The sequence below is a fragment of the Schistocerca piceifrons genome, chromosome 2, assembly GCF_021461385.2.
Source record: "Schistocerca piceifrons isolate TAMUIC-IGC-003096 chromosome 2, iqSchPice1.1, whole genome shotgun sequence".
Classification (NCBI taxonomy): domain Eukaryota; kingdom Metazoa; phylum Arthropoda; class Insecta; order Orthoptera; family Acrididae; genus Schistocerca; species Schistocerca piceifrons.
Genome location: NC_060139.1, coordinates 577,721,700 through 577,748,896, shown reverse-complemented (window position 1 = coordinate 577,748,896; position 27,197 = coordinate 577,721,700). Strand labels below are relative to the sequence as shown.

Genomic DNA, 27,197 nt, shown 5'->3' with positions numbered 1-27,197 from the left:
CCATGGTATACAGTCACTGTAAACAAACTGTAAAAGAAATAGAGATCACTGTATAGTAAGTGTAAAACAAAGTGTAGGGCTACAGATAGAAACTGAATGAAATAGCAGTGCTTGAATCCTTTGGTGACTACCAGAGCAGAATATTGTCAAATAATGTTTCACAAAACCCAAAGAAGGACATATGTAAAGGATGTTAGTAGCATCCAGTCCCTAGCAAATGAGACAGAAGCTGAAACTGCGGGTAGCAAAACAAAAGCTCAAATGCTTAACTCTGTTTTCAAATGGTACTTTACAAAGGAAAACCCAAAAGTATTTCTCCAATTTAATCCTCGTCCCACTGATATGATGAATGAAATAAGTATTAGTGTCAGTGGTAATGGAAATAGCTGAAATCATTAAAACTGAACAAATCTCCTGCGCCGATGGAATCCCTGTCAGATTCTATACTGAATCTGTGGCTGAGTTAGCCCCTCTCCTAATTACATTCTATAGTAGATCCCTCAAACAAAAACTGTGCCCAGTTCTCGGAAAAAAGCACAGGTCATGCCTGTCTACAAGAGGGGTAGTGGAAGTGATCTACAAAACTACCATCCAATATCCTTGACATCAATTTGTTGTATAATCTGAGAACATATTCTGAGTTCAAACATAATGAAGTATGTTGAACAGAATAACCTCCTGAATGCCAACCAGAATGGATTCTGAAAACATCGATCATGTGAAACCCAACTCACACTTTTCTTGCATAACATGCTTAAAGCTTTGGTCAAGGCATTCAGGTAGATGTAGTATTTCTTGATTTCTGAAAATCATTTGACTCAGTATGAAACCTATGGTTATTGTCAAAACATTGATCATATGGGGCATAAAACGAAATTTGTGACTGGACTGAGGACTTTTTGGTAGGGAGGATGCAGCACGTTATCTTGGATGGAGAGTCATCATCAGATGTAGAAGTCACTTCAGGTAAGTGTGTTGGGACCCTTGCCATTCACATGGTATTTTAATGATTTTGCAGACAATATTAATAGTAACCTCCGAATTTTTGCCAATGATGCAGTTATCTATAATGGAGTACTATCTGAAAGAAGCTGCATAAATATTCAATCAGATCTTGAGAAGATTTCAAAGTGGTGAAAAGATTGGCAACTTGCTTTAAATGTTCAGAAATGTAAAATTGTGTACTTCACAAAACAAAAAAACATACTATCATATGGCTCTAATATCAATGAATCACTGTTGAAATTAGCCAACTCACATAAATACATGGGTGTAACACTTTGTAGGGATATGAAATGTGATTGTGAGGATAAGATTAGAATAATTACTGCACACACAGAGGCATTCAAACGATGATTCTTCCTGTGCTCTGTAAATGAACGGAACAGAAAACCCTTATAACTGGTACAATGGGACATACCCTTTGCCATGCACCTCATGATGGTTTTCAGAGAACAGCTGTAGATGTAGATGTAGAGAATCTTCAATGCAGTGAAAGATCCTTGGACTGCACTGTGTGTCCTGTTTGATGAACGGTAAATCCAAAAATGTGGGAAAAGTCTATCACAGAAACATTACCCACTTTGGGGGCAGCTACCACAAGAAAATGTAGCGAACATGTGGATTGGATATAAGTCAGTAAAACTGGAAGTAACCCTACCAAGGGCACACAATGGTGCCTATAGGCCCAGAGGTTTGTCTCAGGTGCTTGCAAGAGTGGTGACCATAACTTAAGTAAGTTGGTTGGTTTAGCAAGGACACATAAGCACCAGTGTCAAGGGGCAACTTCACTGAGTATTTGCCTATGCACGCACTAGGAGGAAGTCTGCACTTCTCTATATTTATCCATAGATTTATCCTAAACTCCACAGGTTGCAGCATATTTCCATCACAACTGTTGCAACACACCTTTGGCAAATGTCCCTTTTTGCTGTACCTGTGGGATGTAGCATAATTGATGGGAGCATGTTCTGTGTGAGTGGCAAAGGAAGCAATGTTTACAGCTGGGTCACAGCATTGCCACTGCCATGGTCTGCGTACCCTTGTGTGGGTGTTTATGGGATCATCTGGGCCAGAGAACAGGTTATATCCCACACTACCACCGCTGATGAGCTGACTGCTACAACAAACATTGGGCTGTGTGGGAAGGCTTGAGGTACTTACATTACTTCCAGCAAAGAAGGATCTGATTTCTCCAAATAATGGTTCCTCACTTTTGAGTCATGGGAAAGATGCGCCATAACAATCCTGATTAGATAGTAGCTCTGCCCATCATTTAACATTCCAATTTCTACTTAATCCCACTAGGACAGTTCCGACTCTGCATGAGACTAACTGAAGCCCATTTTCCATTGACAAAATTCTAGCCTGGCTGCACCACTGATAAATGTTCCTGCAATGAAGAAAATATTATCAGCCACTCAGTTTCCACCAGATTTTTTAGGAGCTCTAGTTTATCTGTATTAGATGATACTGTTCAGGATTTCCTGAGAATAACACAGCCTTTTGTCTCTGTGTCAAAAATCTGCGAGCCTTCAAATATAACTACACTCAACAGAAGAAAGTGTCCCACTCTCACTTGGTTTGTTAAATGGTGAAAAAGGCATAAGTTCAGGTGGTACAGAATATGTACCTGTTAACACTTACTAGTGCTTGCACTGCTGTAATATTGCTGCTGTTAGCTCATGGTAACACCACAAAGTTGTAGTTCCTCCTTGGTTGGAAACCCCAAACTCTTGCATAAGTACGAAAAAATGTTAAAAGTCTTATTTGCAAGCATCACATGTCCTGAGTTATTTCAACTTTTGTAAAGGTGAGTTACACACAAAACAATTGTGCATTCACTCCAATCTTCTGAACAAAGTGAAATCTGTTATGTAATACTTCCAGAACAGAGCACACTATTTTAAGTAAGCATTCCACCAGAAGTCCAGTTTACTCAGTATCAGAGATTTTTGAAAAAAGAGGGGAGGTGGGGGTGGGGGGTGGGGGGGTGGGGGGGGGGCAGTGGGAAGAGACAATAGGCACACTTCACTGATTACATCAGAATTGACTCAGACTATCCCTGAACCAGTTCCACAAAAGAATATTGTGTGGTCTTGTCAGAGGGTGCTCCTCATGACAAGTGTCATCTGGGTAGTGGCACCATAGTGATAGACGATGATGATGATGTTGGTTTGTGGAGTGCTCAACATCATGGCCATTAGCACCTGTACAGTTTCCAATTTTCCCATTTCCAGTCTTGCCATGTCCCAAATGATGATGAGATGATGAGGACAACAGAAACACCCAGCTGCTGGGTGGAGAAAATCCCCAACCTGGCTGGGAATCGAACCCAGGACCCAATGATCCAGAGGCAGCAACACTAGCCGTTAAACCACGAGCTTTGACACAGTGACTGACAGCAATATTGTGCCAGCTGCTCAGTTTCCATTGTAATGTTGAGTGGCACCACAATAAATAACAAGAGATTAGTGACAACTATGAATGGCAAAATTTTAAGTTACACTATGGCAAGATACTGAGCTTTGACACTTTATGCCAATACTTTCTCATTCTAAGGCACACATTCATGTCCTCTGAACAAGCCATATGAAACATTATGTTAAAGATATAAGCAGTACTGTATGTCTACTGCCCACAAAACTGAGTAGAAATCATGATGAAAACATGACACAAAAACATTTCATTGTCATATGTATGGCGTAATTTTCAGTAGTTTAAAGACTTGAGATAAAGCTAAACTACACACCAAAACTGATGATATCAGTTTAGCAGAAACATTACAAAAACATTAAAGTAATGCCACCACAGTTACTAATTTGCATTAAGTACAGTGACTGCAGAGCATGAAAGAAAAACATACTTATTTACACATAGCAAGTACAATGCTCATACCTGGCTCACTGATATCAAGCATCATGTCATTTGAAAGCAAACACTATCATCAGAAATAACTCTATAGTACACAAATGAATCAGATGATTCCCAATATTATGAAGAATGCTCTGACAAAGATTTAAAATGATCATGAGACTGACAGTTTTGAATAATGGGTTTCAATTCCTTTAATTTTGTTCTTTGTTTTGGTCCCATAGCATACATTCCCATTGCGCTTTGAATTTTCACTGAATCTCTCCCTCTAAAACGAAGTTTGCCTTATCTAATTTATTATTCAGTGTGTGTGTGTGTGTGTGTGTGTGTGTGTGTGTGTGTGTGTGTGTGTGCATGCTCTCACATTTGTATGCATGAGTGCAAAAATGCTGGTCATAAAAATTACAACAAATTAATGCAATCTTTTATTATTTTTCTCATCTTTGAATTTTCCCATTGTTATTACATTCCTGTTTCTTTCCTTGGGAATTAATTCAATCCTTAGGCATTTCTTTCCTATTTATTTGCTCTGAGGTTAGCCCTTCATTTTAAATTGTCAACCACCTAATAGATCTTCAGTATGTGTATTTTGAAACTTGAACCTTAGCTAAGTGTTACTTCCTTATCTGTTCATTTACCTGGTCTATACCCTGCACTAGGATTTTCAGTGACATTTCCCTTTTTCTGGATGATGTCTTTATCGAAAGCTAACTAGTACATACATTTGACTGGCTACATTCTCCTGGTCAACTATTAAGAACCAACTTGATAATTAATTCTGAAGAGGGATATTATGTGAGTAATTGTCTTCTGTCTTTTAGTGAATATTGGCTTTCATTTTAATTTACTTGCCAATATTAATATTGCAACTGAACCTGACCTCTACACTTAACCTCTACCAAAGACTGAACTCCATATTTCGGCAGATTGAGTACATACAGAATCCTTTTGCTGTTCGGAATGTACTCTATTCCAGCAGTATACACTTATTTCTCTAATTTTGAGAAATAACACACCATAAAGGTGAACATTCCTTTATTAACAACATTGTTCACCTGAAGTTGCTCAGAAACTATCTACAGTGTGCTCAAATTTGCATTACTTATTTTTCACAATTTCAAATTCTGGTAAATGAAATGGACCATGACAAAGCAACACTCTCAGATAGTTCTTTAACAGCCTGCTGAATGTGGATCTACAGCAAGCAATTGTCCCTCAAAGGCCTAAGAGCCCCTGAAACATACACAATACCATAACAAGTACCATCTTTTCACAAAGTTAGCAACATATATTTTTTAAAATCTCATTCTACATCAATATATAAAGATTAATATATCACATCAAATCATTCTCAATCATACACTGTTTTGATGTTACTTGTACCAGTCCCTCTGATGTAGTTATTACTCCTGATTTTGTACCATCACAATAATCCAAACGATTAGCAAAGTTTTCAGGCTTATTTATGAGCCAATTAATCACTCAGCACCTCTACTATGTGGTGATATGTTTCTTTTACTCCTTTAGTTATTTATATTCCACCACAGACTTTCCATTACCATAGTTGTAACTACCATTCAGGAGCAATTGAAACATTCATTTCTGTTAATACCCACTTGCAGTGTTTACAAAAACAATACTGTATGGACTAAAACTCATTCAGAAATTTGTAAATCAGGAGGTAGTGTCATAAAGGCTATTTGATTAACTTGGAGAAAAATAGAAAAAGCAAGCACAAAAAGACATGTGAAATTCCAAATTTACAAACAACAACTTCCACTTTTGTTTCTCTACATGATACTGCTTACATAATAAATCAGCATTCATACCTGTGAAAGTTTCTGCAAAACATGTGCAGGAGTAATATGAGCACTGCAGTGAATGGTAGCCACATCAGTAGCTCTTAGTTTTTGAAAGCAATGTTGTAATATAGTGCTGAAAAAAATGTTTTGTATTCAAACAAACATATGCAGAATACGTTATGTCAAATTAAATTTTATCTCTAAATTGATATAATTACAATTAATAAACAAAGCTTAATTAAGATTTCCTTTCACATAAAGTCCATCAGCATCTGCACAATTTACAAAATGTAATGCAGGATATCTACAAACTTTTTAAGTACAAAAAAATCACTTTCTCTAAGCTTCAATGGTTTCCACACATATATAATGGCACAAATGGTAAAAAATCTCTTTAGATATATGCAATCTTCTGGGCCAGTTATTATGAAGAACCCTTCATTGAAGATAATGATTATTAAGACATAATAATGCTATGGATGTGGTACAGTGTTTGTTATGGTCAAGTGTTATAGCTTAGAAGCTAAAACAAATTTGCACGATGACTCGAGGTAGATTACATTCTGTTGACAGAAGTCACATTATATAATTTATGACAATCTTTAGAGAAATTCTGTTCTAACTTCTAAATTATCAGACAGCAGAGTGAAATTAATTGTTCACATAAATCAATATGGTGATTTTTGCCCCTTACTGATCAGCTCAATAATATGTTACTACTACCTTTTGGTAAAGCAGTCATCTCAGATCAGGGACTACAAAAAAACGTTTTCTGAAACACTAGTTTTTGATTCAGTGCAAAAAGTGTATGAAGAAAAATACTACTATGTACATAAAGCTACTTCTAACTGGTTTACTGTTTTTATTTAGTGATTGTCAGCTAAGCAACTTCATAATAAATTAATTTTGCCTCAAAAAGGTTTGAGAGAACATTTATATATTATGAAGAAGGTTAGATGACAAAGAGTTTTTGATACCATTACTCATGGTGAAAAACAGCAGTCGGGCCAAAATACTTTAAAAATTGATTAAAAACAGTCTTGATCACAGTAAAAATTTATTACAGTGGTTGCCATCTTCGGTCAGAATGTCACCATCTTCATACCATTTATATCATGATGGTAGGTGGTTGGCATTTAACGAAGCAGATGTGACTCCATGAACATCAAATGCTCAAACAACTGCTTAGAAAATTTCAGTACCTGATATTCATAGAGCAATTTCACAAATATTTTGATGTTGTCTGCTTCATACTTGTAACGTGCGACACCATTACAAAATTAAATAAGACTGCTTGAAACTCCAATGACTGACACCTGAAGATAGCACCCAGGTGGACTGCTGAAATATTGTGTCGAGATGACATTATGTTCCTGCTGGAGACCCGACATGCTCATCATTAATATCAGATTACTTGTAAATACCTGATACAGTAAATATCTGATACAGTATCAAACCTTTCCATCTGTTCTAATTATCAAATCACCTCAACAAGCTAATGATCTGTTAGAAAAGCTTGTCTTTTGAACTTCTGTTATTAGCTGTCTTTGGTTCACACATACTTGTCCACAGAACAGAAATAAGTTTTAAACCATCAACATTATTTGTAACCACATATTAAAATATCATAGTGCAAAAAAGTGACAGAACACCTACATAATATCGTACAGGATGTCTACAGGAAAAATCCAATATAGAATTGACTCACGTATCATCCACATGTCAATGGAAATCCCCAACAGCAACTCATTGTAAGAAAGCCACACGTGAAGAATCTTACGCGTCAACTGATCATGTTATGATGTGCAAAATTTTTGTTCAGTTAACTGCACATCTAGCTCTCTAGTTCTCTAAGTTATTTGTAGACCTGTTCAGAATGCTCTTCAAAACCAGTTTCAAATGATCTTGGTATCATGGAGCAACAACCATATTACACAGTATTATGGTGAAAACTGAAGTCCAATCCTTCATGAGGTTTGTGTATTGTACAGTAGAGACAACCAACTTATGCTAGGTGTAATTTTGATTTTCAGAAGTAAGTAAAATATTCTTCCATTATTAATTAGTTGGGTATGTATTTATTCCAATTTTCTGACAATATTATGAAAAGGATAGTTGCTACTCACCATATAGCAGAGATGCTGAGTCACAGATTGGCACAACAAAAAGACCGTCAAGCAAAGCTTTCTGCCAAACAGTCCTTCTTCAGAATTAGACAACATACATACTCACACTCACACTCATGCAAATGCAACCTCTCACACACATGATCACAGTCTCTGGCTGCCAAGACCAGATTGCAAGCAGCAGCATACGATGGCAGAAGCAAACTGGGTTGTGGGGTTAAGGAGGAGGCTGGGGCAGGGAGGGGGACAGATAGCAGGGTAGGGGTGGGGGACAGTAAAGTGTAGCTTGTGGGAGCATACAAGTATGAAGTGGGGAGTGGGTAGGGCAGCTAACTGCACTCAGGAGGTTGGACAGAGGGAGGGGGGGAGTGCAACAGAAAAGATGAGAAGTAGGAAGACTGTGGGTGCATTGGTGGAATAGTGGGCTATGTAGTGGTGGAATGGGAACAGGGAAGGGGATAGATGGGTAAAGGACAATTACTAATGAAGTTCTAGGCCAAGAGGGTTACAGGAATGTAGGATATATTGTAGAGAGAGTTTCCACCTGTGCAGTTCAGAAAAATTGGTGCTGGTGGGACAATTCCAGAGGGCACAGGTTGTGAAGCAGTTATTGAAATGAAGAGTGTCATGTTAGGCAGTGTACTCAGCAACTGGGTGGTCCATCTATCCAACCACTGTGCTGTATTCTACATGGGCCTAACAACCAACAAGCTGCCTGTCCACATTAATGGCTACTGACAAACAGAGTCCAAGAAACAGCTGGAGCGCTCACTTGCTGAGCACATTTCCCAGCATTACATTCTTCATTTCAGTGACTGTTTCACAGCCTGCACCATCTGGAACCTTTTCACCAAAGCAAATTTACCGAATTACACAGGTGTTCACATGCCAGCACTACACAGCCCACTATTCAACCAGTGCACCAACAGCCTTTTAACTTCTCTTCTTTTCTGCACCCCTACCCCCCAATCCGTCTAACATCAACATTGCACGTAGCTGCCCTACCCACTCCCCACCCCTCTGTACACTCCCACAAGCAGCACTTTACTGTTTCCCACCTCTACCCTGCTACCCCTACCCCTCCCTGCCCCAGCCTCCTCCTTAACCCCACCACCCAGTTTGCTTCTCGCATCATATGCTGCTGCTCCCAGTCTGGCCTTGGCAGCCAGAGGCTATAATCATGTGTATGTGAACTCCAGTTGTGTGAGTGTGAGTGAATATGTTGTCTAATTCTGATGAAGACCTGTTTGGCAGAAAGCTCTGTTTGACAAGTCTTTTTGTTGTACCCATTTGCAACTCAGCATCTCTGCTATATGGTGAGTAGTAACTACACTTTTCATAATATTGTCTTCCTCCAATCTGGATACTTCAATCTTTCATTTGTCCATTTCCTCCCTCCTGCTCTGCCAATCTCCTCCTTCTGCTCCCTTTGTCCATTTCCTCCACCCTCCCCCTCTGCCCATCACCTCCACCCCTCACTCTCTGTCCATCTGCTCTTCCTCTGTTCATCTGCTCTTCCTCTGTTCATCTGCTCCTCCCCCTTGTCCATCTGCTCCTTCTCCCTCTGCCCATCTCCTCCTCTCCCCCTCCAATTTTAGCTCCCTCCTCTCCTTGACCAGCTCCTCCTCCCCCTCTGTCTCTATTTCCTCCTCTCCCTCTCTCTTCCATCTCCTCCCCCTCTCCCCCTGTCCATCTCCTCTTCCCCTCACTCTCATTTTTCATGTCCACCTTCCTGTGTGCATCTCCTCCCCACCACTCTATCTGTCCACCTTCTCCCCTTTCCTTTCTCTATCCATTTCCTCCTCCCATCCCTCTGTCCACCTCCTCTTTCCTACTCTCCCTGTACATCTCTCTGTCCCGCTGTCTCTGTCCATCTCCTTCTTTTTCCTTTCCCTGTCCATCACCTCCTCTCCCCTCTCGCTGTCTATTTCCCCTCCTCCTACCTCTGTCTACCTCCTCCCCCTTCTATCTGTCTCCATTTCCTCCTTCCCCTTCTCTGTCAATATCCTCTGCCCCCCTGCTCTGTCCACATTATCTTCCCCACCCCAACATGATGCTGGTGATTCTTACCTGCATAGTATTTCTTTCAAGATAGAGGCTAACGTGTGTACCAAATTTTGTTGAAATCATTCCCAGGGTTTAGGATGCACTTTTAGCCATGGCTTTGTCTGCATACACACATGTCAAATATATTTCATATATATTTAACATATTTCATGCATTTCATACAAATATCATTCATTATCTCTAGGAATTTTGCCATGCAGTTTCATTTTCATGCTGCTCAATGTTTATGATATCTACTCTCCTCTTTCCTACTCTCCCTGTACATCTCTCTGTCCCGCTGTCTCTGTCCATCTCCTTCTTTTTCCTTTCCCTGTCCATCACCTCCTCTCCCCTCTCACTGTCTATTTCCCCTCCTCCTACCTCTGTCTACCTCCTCCCCCTTCTATCTGTCTCCATTTCCTCCTTCCCCTTATATAATTTTGCAGATACATCCCGGGTATATGTGGGTAGGGTCTCAAATTTGTTGTGAATAGTTAGTAGCAAAGAAATAATAAATTAAAATGTCATGCATTATGTGGCAGTTTTTAATGCATTTCGGTGTTTATGACATCATATCTCCTGAATTATATGTAGTACAATGTTATAGAGGGCATAGCAAAAAGAATCAGCTGATTTAAGAAAACCATAATTATTATGTTATTTGAGATGTGTTCATGAATGACATACTGTTGGACAGAGCAAACTCCAAGTTTTATGTGGTTTCTGATAGGTAGCAGCACCGTACACCCGCTTCAGTTCTAGTAAAAATGATGGTGAGAAAACAGAAAGCGTTTTGTGTTCTACGTTTTGTGGAGTGCAGTTCAGTAATAACTATTCACCTTGACTTCTGTACTTGGAATGGTATGGCTCTTCCTACAGCACAGAGCATTAGATGATGGCATGAACAATTATGAGGAACAGGTTGTTTGTGTAAAGGCAAATTGCTGGGCCATCCCTGAGCATCTGACAGAGACAACTAATGCATCTGCCATAATTTCACAAGGAGTCTGCAGAAATCAATTCTCTGTACAGTTGACAGCTCAACATGCCCCTGATGTCCATAAGGCTTGTGTTGCGTTGACGTTTACACATGAAACCATACAAAATTCATCTACTGCAAGCTCTTTGTGAAGGTGACAAACAACAGCGTTTGCAGTTCTGTAACTTCATTTTTGGCAAGGCAGAGGATGACAGTTTTCTTACAGCATTAGTGCTTTTTGACAGGGCAATATTCCATTTAAATGGAAAGGTGAAGCATCATAATGTGAGAATATTGGGTAGGGAACAATCACATGAAGTTGTACAACATGAGAGGGACTCTCCAAAATTTGATGTGTTTTGTGCAGTTTCATAGTAAAAGGTGTGTGGTCCATTTTTCTTTGCCTTTACACTGTTAGAGGAGGTACACATCTTGATATGCTTGAGAACTTTCTTTTCCCACAGTTGAAAACTGATTTGAACTACTTCATTTACCAACAAGATGGGGCACTGCCAGACTGGCATCTGGAAGTACGGGAATTTTGAAATCAAAGGATTACCAAACTGGATCAAATGATTCAGCCTTACATTACTGGCTTCCAAGGTCACCGAAGCTGACAGTATGTGATTATTTCTTGCAGGGGTTTATAAAAGACATTGTTTATGTGCCGCTGTTACCAACACCAGTGAATGAACTGAGATATCGCATAACAACAGCTGTGGAAGCTGTTACTCAAGACATGCTCGGTGCAGTGTGGGAACAATTTGAATGCCGCACTGACATATGCACTGCATCTCAAGGGGGGGCTGAACACCTATGAATGGGCATGACCAAAAACTTTTCGAGTTCCCTGTTCATCGAAAATCAAAATTGATTGTATATGTTTATTAGTGTCAGAAGTATAGATGTGCCTTATTGAACAATTCTATCTGATACACCTGTATTTTACTTGGTGGATTGAGAAGCATATGTGGGTTGTTGTTGTTGTGGTCTTCAGTCCTGAGACTGGTTTGATGCAGCTCTCCATGCTACTCTATCCTGTGCAAGCTTTTTCATCTCCCAGTACCTACTGCAACCTACATCTTTCTGAATCTGCTTAGTGTATTCATCTCTTGGTCTCCCCCTACGATTTTTACCCTCCACGCTGCCCTCCAATACTAAATTGGTGATCCCTTGATGCCTCAGAACATGTCCTACCAACCGATCCCTTCTTCTGGTCAGGTTGTGCCACAAACTTCTCTTCTCCCCAATCCTATTCAATACTTCCTCATTAGTTATGTGATCCACCCATCTAATTTTCAGCATTCTTCTGTAGCACCACATTTCGAAAGCTTCTATTCTCTTCTTGTCCAAACTATTTATCGTCCATGTTTCACTTCCATACATGGCTACACTCCATACGAATACTTTCAGAAATGACTTCCTGACACTTAAATCAATACTGGATGTTAACAAATTTCTCTTCTTCAGAAACGCTTTCCTTGCCATTGCCAGCCTACATTTTATATCCTCTCTACTTCGACCATCATCAGTTATTTTGCTCCCCAAATAGCAAAACTCCTTTACTACTTTAAGTGCCTCATTTCCTAATCTAATTCCCTCAGCATCACCCGACTTAATTAGACTACATTCCATTATCCTTGTTTTGCTTTTGTTGATGTTCATCTTATATCCTCCTTTCAAGACACTGTCCATTCCATTCAACTGCTCTTCCAAGTCCTTTGCTGTCTCTGACAGAATTACAATGTCATCGGCGAACCTCAAAGTTTTTATTTCTTCTCCATGAATTTTAATACCTACTCCAAATTTTTCTTTTGTTTCCTTTACTGCTTGCTCAATATACAGATGAACAACATCGGGGAGAGGCTACAACCCTGTCTTACTCCCTTCCCAACCACTGCTTCCCTTTCATGTCCCTCGACTCTTATAACTGCCATCTGGTTTCTGTACAAATTGTAAATAGCCTTTCACTCCCTGTATTTTACCCCTGCCACCTTTAGAATTTGAAAGAGAGTATTCCAGTCAACATTGTCAAAAGCTTTCTCTACGTCTACAAATGCTAGAAACGTAGGTTTGCCTTTCCTTAATCTTTCTTCTAAGATAAGTCGTAAGGTCAGTATTGCCTCACGTGTTCCAGTGTTTCTACGGAATCCAAACTGATCTTCCCCGAGGTTGGCTTCTACTAGTTTTTCCATTCGTCTGTAAAGAATTCGTGTTAGTATTTTGCAGCTGTGACTTATTAAGCTGATAGTTCGGTAATTTTCACATCTGTCAACACCTGCTTTCTTTGGGATTGGAATTATTATATTCTTCTTGAAGTCTGAGGGTATTTCGCCTGTTTCATACATCTTGCTCACCAGATGGTAGAGTTTTGTCAGGACTGGCTCTCCCACGGCCGTCAGTAGTTCCAATGGAATATTGTCTACTCCGGGGGCCTTGTTTCGACTCAGGTCTTTCAGTGCTCTGTCAAACTCTTCACGCAGTATCATATCTCCCATTTCATCTTCATCTACATCCTCTTCCATTTCCATAATATTGTCCTCAAGTACATCGCCCTTGTATAGACCCTCTATATACTCCTTCCACCTTCTGCTTTCCCTTCTTTGCTTAGAACTGGGTTTCCATCTGAGCTCTTGATGTTCATACAAGTGGTTCTCTTATCTCCAAAGGTCTCTTTAATTTTCCTGTAGTGAGATAAGCCTCTACATCCTTACATTTGTCCTCTAGCCATCCCTGCTTAGCCATTTTGCACTTCCTGTCGATCTCATTTCTGAGACGTTTGTATTCCTTTTTGCCTGCTTCATTTACTGCATTTTTATATTTTCTCCTTTCATCAATTAAATTCAATATTTCTTCTGTTACCCAAGGATTTCTACTAGCCCTCGTCTTTTTACATACTTGATCCTCTGCTGCCTTCACTACTTCATCCCTCAAAGCTACCCATTCTTCTTCTACTGTATTTATTTCCCCCATTCCTGTCAATTGTTCCCATATGCTCTCCCTGAAACTCTGTACAACCTCTGGTTCTTTCAGTTTATCCAAGTCCCATCTCCTTAAGTTCCCTACCTTTTTGCAGTTTCTTCAGTTTTAATCTACAGGTCATAACCAATAGATTGTGGTCAGAGTCCACATCTGCCCCTGGAAATGTCTTACAATTTAAAACCTGGTTCCTAAATCTCTGTCTTACCATTATATAATCTATCTGATACCTTTTAGTATCTCCAGGGTTCTTCCATGTATACAACCTTCTTTCATGATTCTTAAACCAAGTGTTAGTTATGATTATGTTGTGCTCTGTGCAAAATTCGACCAGGCGGCTTCCTCTTTCATTTCTGTCCCCCAATCCATATTCACCTACTATGTTTCCGTCTCTCCCTTTTCCTACATTCGAATTCCAGTCACCCATGACTATTAAATTTTCATCTCCCTTCACAATCTGAATAATTTCTTCTATTTCATCATACATTTCTTCAATTTCTTCGTCATCTGCAGAGCTAGTTGGCATATAAACTTGTAGTACTGTAGTAGGCGTGGGCTTCGTATCTATCTTGGCCACAATAATGCGTTCACTATGCTGTTTGTAGTAGCTTACCCGCATTCCTATTTTCCTATTCATTATTAAACCTACTCCTGCATTACCCCTATTTGATTTTGTGTTTATAACCCTGTAGTCACCTGACCAGAAGTCTTGTTCCTCCTGCCACCGAACTTCACTAATTCCCACTATATCTAACTTCAATCTATCCATTTCCCTTTTTAAATTTTCTAACCTACCTGCCCGATTAAGGGATCTGACATTCCACGCTCCGATCCGTAGAACGCCAGTTTTCTTTCTCCTGATAACGACATCCTCTTGAGTAGTCCCTGCCCGGAGATCCGAATGGGGGACTATTTTACCTCCGGAATATTTTACCCAAGAGGACGCCATCATCATGTAATCATACAGTAAAGCTGCATGCCCTCGGGAAAAATTACGGCTGTAGTTTCCCCTTGCTTTCAGCCGTTCGCAGTACCAGCACAGCAAGGCCGTTTTGGTTATTGTTACAAGGCCAGATCAGTCAATCATCCAGACTGTTGCCCTTGCAACTACTGAAAAGGCTGCTGCCCCTCTTCAGGAACCACACGTTTGTCTGGCCTCTCAACAGATACCCCTCCGTTGTGGTTGCACTACGGAACGGCTATCTGTATCGCTGAGGCACGCTAGGTCCATGGTTCATTCGGGGGCATATGTGGGTATAGTCTGCAAAATGTGTTCTGAACAGAGTTAGTAGTAAAGAAGTAATAAATTAAAACTTCATGCATGATGCAACATTTTTTTCACACATCTCAGTATTTGATATCACATCTCCTGAACTGTGTGTCATATAATGATATATTTTTGTAGGCATATTTAGCAGCATATTTGGATACTGTCTGTAAAATGTGTTTTTAACTAATAAATCTAAAAGTCATACATGATGCAACAATTTTTCATGAATGTCTGTGCTTATAATGTCATATTTCCTGAACTATGTGTCATACAATGATACAATTTTTCAGGTACATTCAGTGGTATATGTGAATATTGTCTGCAAAATGCGTCATCAATACAGTTAATGGTAAAGAAGCAACAAATTATGCTCCATGTTTTACTGTATGAATAGTGAAACAAGCAATAAACTTATTCCCTTTTGTCATTTTGTGAGGTTTGTCAGTGAGAAAAAAGGAAAAGTCTGAAATTAAGTGTAAAGTTTTTTGCACATCACTAAGAGCTCTCTTTGCCTATTGGTTGATGAATAAATATAAGTATTCACTCATCTTTGGCTACACAGTTTTTCACTCCCACCCCCATCCCTTTGATAGATAGGTGGCTCTTGCCCCCAAAATGGCTCTTTCCATACAGCAGGTGAAATGTACCCCATTTAATTGAAATCGGTCCAGTGGTTTAGAAGAAGATAGGGAATATACATACATACATTTTTATAATATGTATGGATTAATTATACCATTAGCTTCATGTATCTGCTTCTACAACTCACTAGCTTCATACAGTTTCATTTATTTCACTTCATGACTGTGTGCTACCCTCATTTATTGTGAGTTTTGTGTATAATCTAGGAGTAAAAGAGAAGAGTCACCAAATAACAAAAGCTTAGAGTCATTGACAGGAACAAAAAATAATGAATACTTACTACTTTTGGACAAATCCTTTAACAAAGTGGAGAAAACACACAAACAGAGAGAGAGAGAGAGAGAGAGAGAGAGAGAGAGAGAGAGAGAGAGACCTCTGCAGGTACACTGGGCTGACCGAACACACATGCTGGGATTGTAGTTTGGCAAAAGGAAGAGTTGGGGTGAGGTGGCTCGGAGGCAGCAGCCTGTGTGCAGGATAGGAATGTGGGAGGGGCAGGCAGCAGGTCTACATGGCAGGAATGCAACACACAGGCATAGCAGCTAGTGAGTTTGGGCAGCAGATAATGATAACGACATGGGTTGGGAAGGAGTGACAAGACAGAGGAAGGGGAGATTGTTGTGTAGAAGGTGTGGGTCCAATGGATTTGTGGGTACTGAGAACAGGAGGATTACAGGAGCAAAGAATATGTTGCAAGGATAACTCGTATTTGCATGGTTCAGAAATGCCGGTGCTCTGGGAAAGGGTCCAGACGGCATGGGATGTGAAGCAGCCATTGAACTTGAGCATGCTCTGCCACTGGGTAGTCAAATCTGTTCTTGGCACAGTTTGACAGTGGCTCTTTATTCTGTTGGACAGCTTGTTTGTGGCCATGCTCACATAAAACACAGTGTAAAAATGGTAACAGAGGTGGTATATGACATGGCTGCTTTCACAGGTGGCCCTGCCTATTATGAGATAAGATAAGCCTGTGACAGCATTGGAGTATGATATGCTCAGTGAATTGGGTACGTCTTGCACAAGAGTCTTCCCCTTGTGTGAAGGGAGTGGCAGTAAGACTAGCACAAGGATGGACCTGGACATTGTTTATATTGGGTGGCCAGTGGATTACCACTTTAGAAGAGATGGGAAGGGTAGGGTGTCTCTCATTCCCTATCATGAAGATAGTTAGCAAAGTCCTGGCAGCAAAGGTACTTCAGTTGCTCCAGTGCAGGATCATACTGGCTGACGAGGGGGTTACTCCTAACCTCATTCATCCACAACACCAACACATTCTCCTTCATCCACTTCACTTGGTCATGCTCGGGCACATGTGAAACTTTTCTGCATGTTGCTCTCCATCTATCTGATGGCTCCATCCATACCTCTGTCCATACCAGGCCCAATAATCACCATGTTCTGACAGCTGTCACCCCTACCACACCAAAATATCACTCACAGACAGGCAGTAAACCCCCCCCCCCCCCTCCCGAAACCTAATACTGCCCATCCATATGCTCACATGCCGCTGAAATTCCTGCCATTCCCAAGAACCAGCTGAAAAGGAATGTCTCCCTTGTCACCCAGTATCACCCTGGACTGCAGGCACTGAACCATGGCCCCCTCGGACTATGGCTATTTCTTCTGCTGATATTTCGGCCGCGTATCGTCCGGCCATGGTCTACTTAGTTCTGGTGCATACCGGAAGATTAACAAAGATCCTACTAACAAGGTGACAATAAGGACTGCTGCCTTGCAGAACGCTTCATCACTACCGAAGGAAGTCCATAAGAAGTTTAAAAGTATGAGGTGCAGTACCACCAAGATTTTATGGTCTTCCTAAAGTTCAAAAGATGGGTAAGGATAAGCGTCTAGAGGACTTGTCTATGAGACCTATAACGAGCACTATTGGTTCACCAACATATTTTTCTGCCAAATATTTAGCTTCCTTATTAAAACCATTGGTAGGAAAATGTAGTCACCACATTCGTAATTCTATGGATTTTATTCAGAGACTTAGCAATGTCAGGCTAAATAGTATGGATATTCTTGTTAGTTTTGACGTAGTATCATTATACACCAAGGTACCTCTAAAGGACTCTTTAGCTCTTATCAGCCAACATTTTGATAAGAACTTCACGGCCTTATTTGAACATGTGCTTTTATCATCTTATTTTCAGTTTGATGGTGAATTTTATGAGCAAATTGACGGTGTTGCCATGGGAAGCCCCCTCTCCCCTCTGGTAGCTAATTTATTCATGGAAGACTTTGAGGACAAGGCGCTGGACTCAGCATGTTTTAAACCTACGGTCTTCTGGAGGTACGTGGACGACACATTCGTGGTATGGCCCCATGGTATGGATGAATTACATCGATTTCTTGAGCATCTGAATTCCATCCATGCCAGCATTAAATTTACTATGGAAATAGAAAAAGACGGCTGCCTCCCCTTTCTGGATGTTGTCGTTCGCCGTAAAAGTGATGGCACATTAGGACATGCCGTACATCGGAAACCAACGCACACAAATCTATACCTTCATGCCAGTAGCTGCCATCACCCTTCTCAGAGCATGGGTGTCCTTAAGACCTTAGTGCATCGGGCGCACTGTATATCCGATGAAGACAATTTACAAGGAGAGCTAACATACCTCAAGAGTATTTTTAAATCGAATGGATATTCTCCGCAACAAATTCGTAGAGCATTCGATGTAAAACCTAAAAAGAAGGTATGCGATGGGGAAGAAGATAGTAATTTCTTCAGATCTAGGGAGTTTCTGCCTTATGTGGGTGCTCTTTCTTCAAAGATAGACCGTATTCTTGAGAAACACTGTGTTAAGGTGATCTTCCGGCCCCCCATGAAGATTGCGGCTTTACTCGGCTCTGTGAAGGACGATTTACTGCTTCGTAAGGCGGGTGTGTACCAGATTCCTTGCGGAAATTGTGAGCAGTCATACATAGGTCAAACAACACGCACCGTTCATGAGAGGTGTGTGGAGCATCAAAGATACACACGCTTATTACAACCAGACAAGTCAGCTGTGGCCGAACATTGTATTGATACGGGTCATTCCATGAATTACAGTGATGTGAAGATTTTAACATCCACCTCTTCTTTTTGGGAATCTGTATTCAAGGAAGCCATAGAAATTCGATTAGCCAACAATTTAATAAACAGAGACAATGGTTTTAATCTGGACAAAGCATGGAATCCGGCTCTTGGAGTAATTAAATTGCAGAGAAGTCGTCACCGTGTCACCGCCGCCGATCAAACATCGATAAGCATATCGAATGTCCGTACGCCTTCGCCACAGGCGGCGCAGCATCTGTGACCCGCATGCGCAGTACCGCCGCGGTGGAGCATATAAGGCCGCGCGTGGCACCTTGTCGTCAGTCTTGGAACTCGCTCTGAAGATGGCCAGACGATACGCGGCCGAAATATCAGCAGAAGAAATTTTATTTGCGCGGCTGCATGCCCGAAATTTAATGGATTATTCATAACGCCGCGAGAAGTTGAAAATGCACAATTTTGTTACTTATTCAGCACCCAGCGGGGTGGCGCAGTGGTTAGACACTGGACTCGCCTTCGGGAGGACGACGGTTCAATCCCGGGTCCGGCCATCCTGATTTAGGTTTTCCATGATTTCCCTAAATCACTACAGGCAAATGCCGGGATGTTTCCTCTTAAAGGGCACGGCCAACTTCCTTCCCCATCCTTCCCTAATCCGATGAGACTGATGACCACGCTGTCTGGTCTCCTTCCCCAAACCAACCAACCAACCAACTTATTCAGCAATTCTCTGACAGAATAGAAACAGTGCTTTATTTGAAATGCCTTTAGTTTAGCTTTAAATATTGGATGAGTAGTATTTTTTATTTCCTCTGGTATCTTATTGTGTAGTATTACACCAATGTTAATTATGCTCCTCTGATAGATGGTTGTTCTGTGATATTTTTGATTCCCTTCTGGTACTATAGTTGTGCACATTTTTGTTCTGTAGCAGTTTGCCTGTTTTCAGGAGGTAGTCCCTAGTGAACAAGATAGTTTCATAAATGAATAAACTTGGAACATTTAGAACACCAAGCTCAGTAAAATGGGATTTGCAGGACAGCACTTAACTTTGGCAATCTTACAGGAACTGTGTTACCACAACAGCAGGGCCATTGGTTTTCATTTTGTGTACTAGCATACAGAATTTAGAGGCATCTTAACAAAATGGAAGTGTGAGAGTTGGTTTATGCACTTTGATACACAGAAACAACACAGGGAGTGAGAAAAAATAATATTCTTACCTCTTTCCAGAACCCTGTGGACCAATCAATAAAAATGGATGTTGATCTCCCATCTGCAACCACGGTTCAAGAACATCTATTGTTGCCCTCACATCAGGAGTTAAAATCAATGGTGAATCCGTCTCACTGTCAGAGTCGGAAGCAACACATTTAGCTGAATAGGCATCCAAACAGTCACGATGAGCATCATAATAACATCTTAGAGGACTAACGCCATCTGGTGCAAATTCCTTTAACCAGCTAAACACCTATTTCAGAGAGATAATAAAACTTTGTAATTTTTCAACATGGATGGTGGTGGTGGTGGGGGGGGGGGGGGGGGGGGGGGGGGGGGGGGATGCCGTGAAAAAGAAATTACAGTCAATAGCAAAATTCATCAGACAACTCACAGTCATGATCCATTACTCATAAATAAATTTTTCAAAACTTTAACACAGTTAAATTTCAACAATCTTTGCAACATAAAAGCCTTGCTGAAGAGTCAGAATATATTTCATCTTAGCTTTATTCTTTTATCAGGTAGATATAATGTTTTTCTTTTTCCATTACTTGATGTTTATACACTGAGCCACCACAGATTCCATAATGATTTACTATTCATTGTCTGTGTAATAGTTCATCAGCTGTTTTGTTTCACTCAGAACATTTGTTCAGAGTGGCACGCTAGGTCAATTTATGACTCAGTACACAAGATACTTTCAAGAATTATTTGATATGAACTGCAGCAAAGACAGAGATGAAAGCCAAGACAATGCCAGATCTACTGTCAACTTGTGTCATGTTGAATGCATTGCAGAAATCAAATCTATTCTGTTTAATGGGTAAACTTTACAAAAATATATTATCAATACATTAATTTAGGTTTTACTCTTTTCCTGCTATTAGTGCAAACATTTGATTTCCAAATGATTGTGAATTTGTAAAAATCAGTACGCTGAAAATGAATAGTGTTTTTGCAAAAAATGTCAACAACAAAGACAGATCATCAGGGAAAAAAGAGCAATGTACTATTACTAACAGATAGTCATGGCAGAAATCCATCCAATATGTTCCGTGAGAAAAATCGCGACATAGCAGTGACTACTGTAGTGAAACAAAGGGCTGCAAGTAAAAATGTTGTAGACACTAACTTTCAGACAAAATTAATGCAGGAAAATGACTTTATTGTCTGTATAATGGGATCAAAAGATGTGGCAAAAAATGAAGCAGAGGGTTGCGTGAAAACGCTGCAGAACTTTTTACAAGCTAACAAATGCAGAAACACAGTAGTTCCCACACTGCCTCATAGGCACAATCTAATTTGTAGTTTGTGTGTAAACAAAGAAATTCAGAAAACAAACTTTAAAAAAGGGAAATGTGTTCACAATACGTTAAGTGCGATGTACTGGATATAAGCATACTGCATCAAAATCTGTACATGAAGCATGGAATGCATTTGAACTATGAAGGGAAAGGTTTGTTTGTGGTCATGTAAGCTAAATAATTAAAGAAAGACTTTTAAGGAATAGAACAATCTATCAGCTTTCTGTACATCCTTTCCACAACAGTGAGGAAAACAAAATGAATAAGAAAGAAGAATGAAAATACAGAACTACTGACGATCCTAATTTAAACTAAGGGTAACTGATGCTGTAAATATGACTCCCAATTATCAAATCGTGAATACACCTGATCTAAAAATTTATCACCATAATGTGCAATCTCTGCGTAATAAGATCAATGAAATTAAGGTACTGTTAACAGATGAACTTACAGGTATCTATGTTATGCATTTCTGAGCACTGGCTTAATCCAGGATTAATCCAGAATATGAAAATGAACAAATTCACTTTGGCTTCTTACTACAATAGGAAAAACAACAAACAGGGTGGGGTCACAATTTGCACAAAGGAAAATGTATATTGTATTATCCTCCCTGAATCCACTAGAACAAATGTTGAAAAGGATTATGAAATTGCAGCTATAAAAATTATTCAGTTTAACCTGGTTATTGCTACAATTTACCAATCACCATCTGGAAATTTTGAACTTTTCTTAAACAAAACCGAGTCATTGCTAAATAAAGTAAATAAGTGAGTTGATAATCTGTGGCGACTTCAGTATTGACTTCTTCCCAAACAGTGGAGACACCCTTTTGAACCTTGCAACATCCTATAATTTAAAGGCTGAAGTAAAAGCTGCTAACCAAGTATGAGAAACTTGCCAACAGCTATAGATCAATTTATAGTCAAGAAGAGTTTACACAACACTTCACTAAAAAATTTTAATGCAGGTTTTAGTGACCATCTTGCTCAAATATTAAGCATAAAAGTAAAAGGCAGTATTATTAACAACATGTAGAATTTGTAATCAGGATAACGTAAACTACTTCAACAGCTTATTACAGAAAGCAAAATGGTCAGAAGTGTACAAAATGAATGATATAAATGAAAAATTCAGCACCTTCATTGATATATTAACCCATTTCTTTCAAATTGCATTCCTACAGAAAACTGTAACATACAGCTGGATCACAAGAGGAATAAGCGTTTCATGCCAGAAGAGAAGACTACTTCACTTAAAATGTAACTCAAAAAAACCTCCAAAATATTAAGAGAAGTAATAAAAGCAGCAAAAATAATGCATAATGATGAATACATTTATAATTCAGATAATAAATCAGAAGAGGCTATGTGGAGTGTTATTAAAAGAGAATCTGCAGAATACAGACAATCTTGCAAAACATGTAACACTATCACAAAATAATAAAAAGTAACAAACCCCTTAGAAGTAGCCAACACATTTAACAATTTTTTTCACAAGTATTGCTAATAATATGCTACAATCAATCTTACATAAGAGCACCCAGGCAAATTAATATAAAATAAGTGCATGTAGAGGATCAATGTACTGTTCTGTTTCACAAGATGGAGAAGCTAAAACACTGTAAGGACAAAAAAAATCCCAACTCTGCAGGCATTGATGGTGTACCTGCAACAATATTAAAGAAGTGTACATCAAACCTAATTGAAATAATCACACATTTATGTGACTGCTCACTTCAGGCAGGCACTTTCCCTGACGTATTGAAAACATCGAAAGTTATTCCAGTAGATAAAAAAGGTGAGAATAATAATGAAAATAACTACAGATGCATCACAATTTCCTCCTGAACCTCAAAAGTAGTAGAAAAAGTTACGTCTGACAAACTTCTGAAATTTTTAAACGAAACCAACATCTTATGTAATGAACAACATGGATTTAGAAGTAGGAGGTCAGTGACAACTACTATCTACAAGTGCAGCAATTCCATCCTAAACCTGATGGACAAGAAACAGGAATCAATAGGAGCATTTATTTACCTGCCAAAAGTTTTTGATATGGTGGATCATAAAATTCGGCTATCAAAGCTTGGAAGATATGGTATTCGAGGTCTGTCCAACAACTGGATCAGTTCCTTCCTGAGTAATCATAAGCAGACAGTGTGCATCAAGCACACAAATATCAACCTAAAAACTGTATCTGAACACTTATCTGACTATAAACAAATTAAATGTGGTGTACCCCTAGGATCAGTAATGGGACCTCTTCTGTTCCTTCTGTCCATAAATGATCTAAGCTTAAATGTTGATGCACATAAAACCATCATGTTTGCAGGTGACACCACAATTCTACTAAAAGACGACAGCAATGAACAGTTACAGTAGTCAGTAAACATGGTCACAAAACAACTTAGCAGCTGGGCACAGAATACTCAGCTTGTAATAAACAGTAAAAAAAAACCATTCCACTAAAATGCAACAATGCTCCTAACAAGGACATGTTTATCCCATTGGTCTCTGTCAATGACCAACTAGTTCGTAACAGTACTGAAAACAAATTCTTAGGACTTTGGCTGCAGAACAACATAAAATGGAATAAAAACACTGAATATCTCAATGCAGAACTGAGCAAAACATGTTACCCTCTTTGTTCACTAAAATCATGCTGTAGTGAGAAAACAGTAATGAGTGCATATCATGCACACTTTCATTATCAGCTTAGATATGGGGTCACTTTCTGGGGAATCTCTATAACAGCTATTAGCACTTTTAAACTACAAAAAAGAGCCATTAGAAACTTCTCTGGGTGCAAGCCTAGAGACTCTTGTAAACATTTGTTTAAGAAATCTGATATTCCTCCATTACCATGTGTATACATAATATAATTATTCTTTAAAATAAATGTAATAGGAAAGTACTGCAGACTGCAAAAGAACTGTGATATACATGATCGCTTTACCAGACAAAACAGAAACTTACATATAAGCCAGATCAGCACAGCTGTACTTTTCACATGGGAGTTAAGCTTTAGAACAAACTTCCTAAAAACATAAAAGGTATTACTGAGTTCACTACCTTTGGAAAACTTCTAAAGTGATTTTTACTGGATCAATGCTTTTACTCCATTTATGAAGTGCGTTATATAAATACTAATGTATAAAGTATATTAATGTAACCTTAAATAAGTATGCCCAGAAATGACTTTCAGCTGTATACTTATAACTTGACTTGTTCAATGTCTCATGCATAAGCTGCTTTGTAGACAACAGGACCAATATATTCAACACAATAAAATATACTCTCTCTCTGTTTCACTCACTCACACACATACACATTCAGATAACACACACACACACACCAGACCTTATTTGTACATGATATTTTTCTTCTACTGGCTTGTAATGCAGTTTGCTCAGCAGTCTGACCCTGACTACATACTTATGTACTTGGAAGTCTCTGCTATAATACTGATACATTCATATTCCATAGCATGATTCTCTGACCAACAGTGCTCTGCGACCACCAACTTCTTGGGGGTACATTAGTTGAGTGTGCCGCTTTTGTTCTCAGCATTGATCATCTGCCATTCTGAATATGTAGTTTTTTCTGCATCTGAGGTGATGTGAGATCTGCTTACTAGTGTTTTAAGTATCACATTCCTCTGTAAAGAGTGGTGGCAGCTATCTGCTGCAATTACAGGTCAGGGGCCGTTTACTTACAAAATACACCATGGCCCATGGTGCCATCAGCTCTTCACTTGACAGGACATCCATGATTGGTAATCACTCTTCTTCTTTGGTCTTCATAGTGAATTTGACTTTGGGATGTGTGGAGTTCAGATGTGCAAGGAAGTCAAGATGTTTGTCTCTTCCATGGGGTCAGATGCCGAACATGTAATCCACAAAACAGAAAGAAAAGGGTTTCCATTTGGCTGATGTCAGGCCTCTTCCTCAAAGTGTTCCATACACAAATCCGCAATCTCTGGTGAGAGTGGGCTGGTTATTGCTATCCTCTCTGGTTGCTCATAGTATTCTATATTAAATAGAAAATATGTGGAGGTTAGGACATGCCTGCAAAGGTCAGTGGTCTTCATGACAAATTTCTGAGCAATATGTTCCAGGGACTCACATACAGGCACCCTGGTGAAAGATGAAATGTTATCAAAGCTATCCATTATATCTGAGTCCTTCAGCTTGAAGTTGTTGAGACATTTCATAAAATCCACAGAATTGCGGATGTGGTGTGAGTGTTTACCGAAACAAGGACTGAGTATCTCTGTCAGGTATTTTGCCAGCAAATATGTAGGACCTCTGATGTTGCTGACAAAGTGGTGTAATGGAAGCCCATCTCTGTGGATCTTGGGGAGTCCATAAAGTCTTGGCGCTATAGGTCCTTGTGGTGAAAATTTCTTGATGATCACATCTAGTCACTCCCACTCCTTGAGAAATGCCCTGGTCTTGTTCTCCACCTTCTTGGTGGGAACAGCACTGATCCTCCTGTAGGAGTTGTCATTTAGCAGGCTCTGCATCTTCTCAGTGTAGTCCTTGTGAGAGAGAATAACCATGGCACTGCCTTTGTCAGCAGGTAAGATAACAATTTCACATCACTCTCTCAGGTTCCAAATGGCCGCTCCGAATGGCCACCCTCACTTTGCTGGTAATGTTTGACTTCATAGTCTCAGTTCTCATCAGAGGATGAAGAATGTCACAACATGCGACTTCTGCTGCTTCAGGCAGTAGTCACACACCAGCTGCTATGCTAAGATATCGATGTTTACAACCAGTGTGAACTCAGGGTTAGGGGCAAATTTAAGTCCCCTCTCCAGAAACAAAACCACATCATCACTCAGCCACATGTTATATTGAGACAGTCTTGCATAGGGTCTCCAATGACTGTTTGTCAATGAGGCGTGAAAATTTTGATGTTTGACAACCTGTAACCTTACTATGGATGGAATCGGCTGCCACGCAGGTAAAATGATTGGCCTGCTGTAAATGTAGTTTAACAAATTCATGGGAGTTGTACTCAAGTAAGGCTGACCTCCTTCTGGATTCTCGTGGCTGCTCCAGAATTGATGTGATGCGTGACCTTAGCAAAGTTCAGCATAGCTTGCTTGGCACATCTCTTCAGAAATGTAAAAGCACTCAGCAAACAGCACATTCGGTCTTGCAGCTGAATTTCGTCATGTTGTGATACATCTCCTCTTCATAAAGGTATGTGACAAACTCCTTCAGTTTCTCCCAGCATATTAGTTGATCAAACAGTCCACGGATGTACTGCAACTCTATAGTGTCCAACTGGCACAATATTTCCCTGATCAACAGGTGTCTTGACAAACTGAGCCCCTGACGGTGGGCAGCCTACTTGTATCACCTTCCAGTGCAAGCTGTTCCCTCCTCAGTCCATGCCTGAAGCCTTAGAGAAGCCATCGAAATTCGCATCAGGGACAATTTTATCAATCAAGATTGCAGTTATAATCTCTTTGTACCACATCCAGATCATCTGGATGTCTCACTGAATGAGTCCGGAACAATTTCATCTACCTGTTTACAACTGTTCCACCTGACAGGTGTCATTTGGCAAGTTACTGGCATATACTGTGGACAGTAACAGGATGTATGACACCATTTTGAAGTATGTTGGGAATGAATTTCATTTGTGATCATTCCTCATCATTATGAAAGAAGTACCAATTTCTGTTTTCAAGGAAATATTCTGTCAAATCTGTTCAGACATTCACCATGCACATATTCCATTTATAACACAATGGGGCAGAACTGTATCAAAGACTTTCTGGAAGCCAGACTGCATGGCATTTAACAAATTACATCTATTTACTGCTTTCTGAATCTCGTGAATGAACAGAATAAACTGGGTTTCACATGATCGGTTCTTGTGGAAACCTCGTTA

At 39.7% G+C, this 27,197-nt stretch overlaps 1 protein-coding gene across 1 annotated transcript in view; it reads right to left on the bottom strand.

Annotated features, from left to right (window-relative positions):
• LOC124777773 (cytoplasmic dynein 2 heavy chain 1) overlaps positions 1 to 27,197 on the bottom strand; it is an 829,086-nt gene that overhangs the window by 357,976 nt on the left and 443,913 nt on the right. The window contains exons 38-39 of the mRNA XM_047253283.1: positions 19,987 to 20,234; positions 5,703 to 5,808 (exon numbers count right to left, since the gene is read on the bottom strand). Of these exons, the coding sequence (XP_047109239.1) occupies positions 5,703 to 5,808; positions 19,987 to 20,234 (354 nt within the window). The remainder of the gene's footprint in view (positions 1 to 5,702; positions 5,809 to 19,986; positions 20,235 to 27,197) is intronic.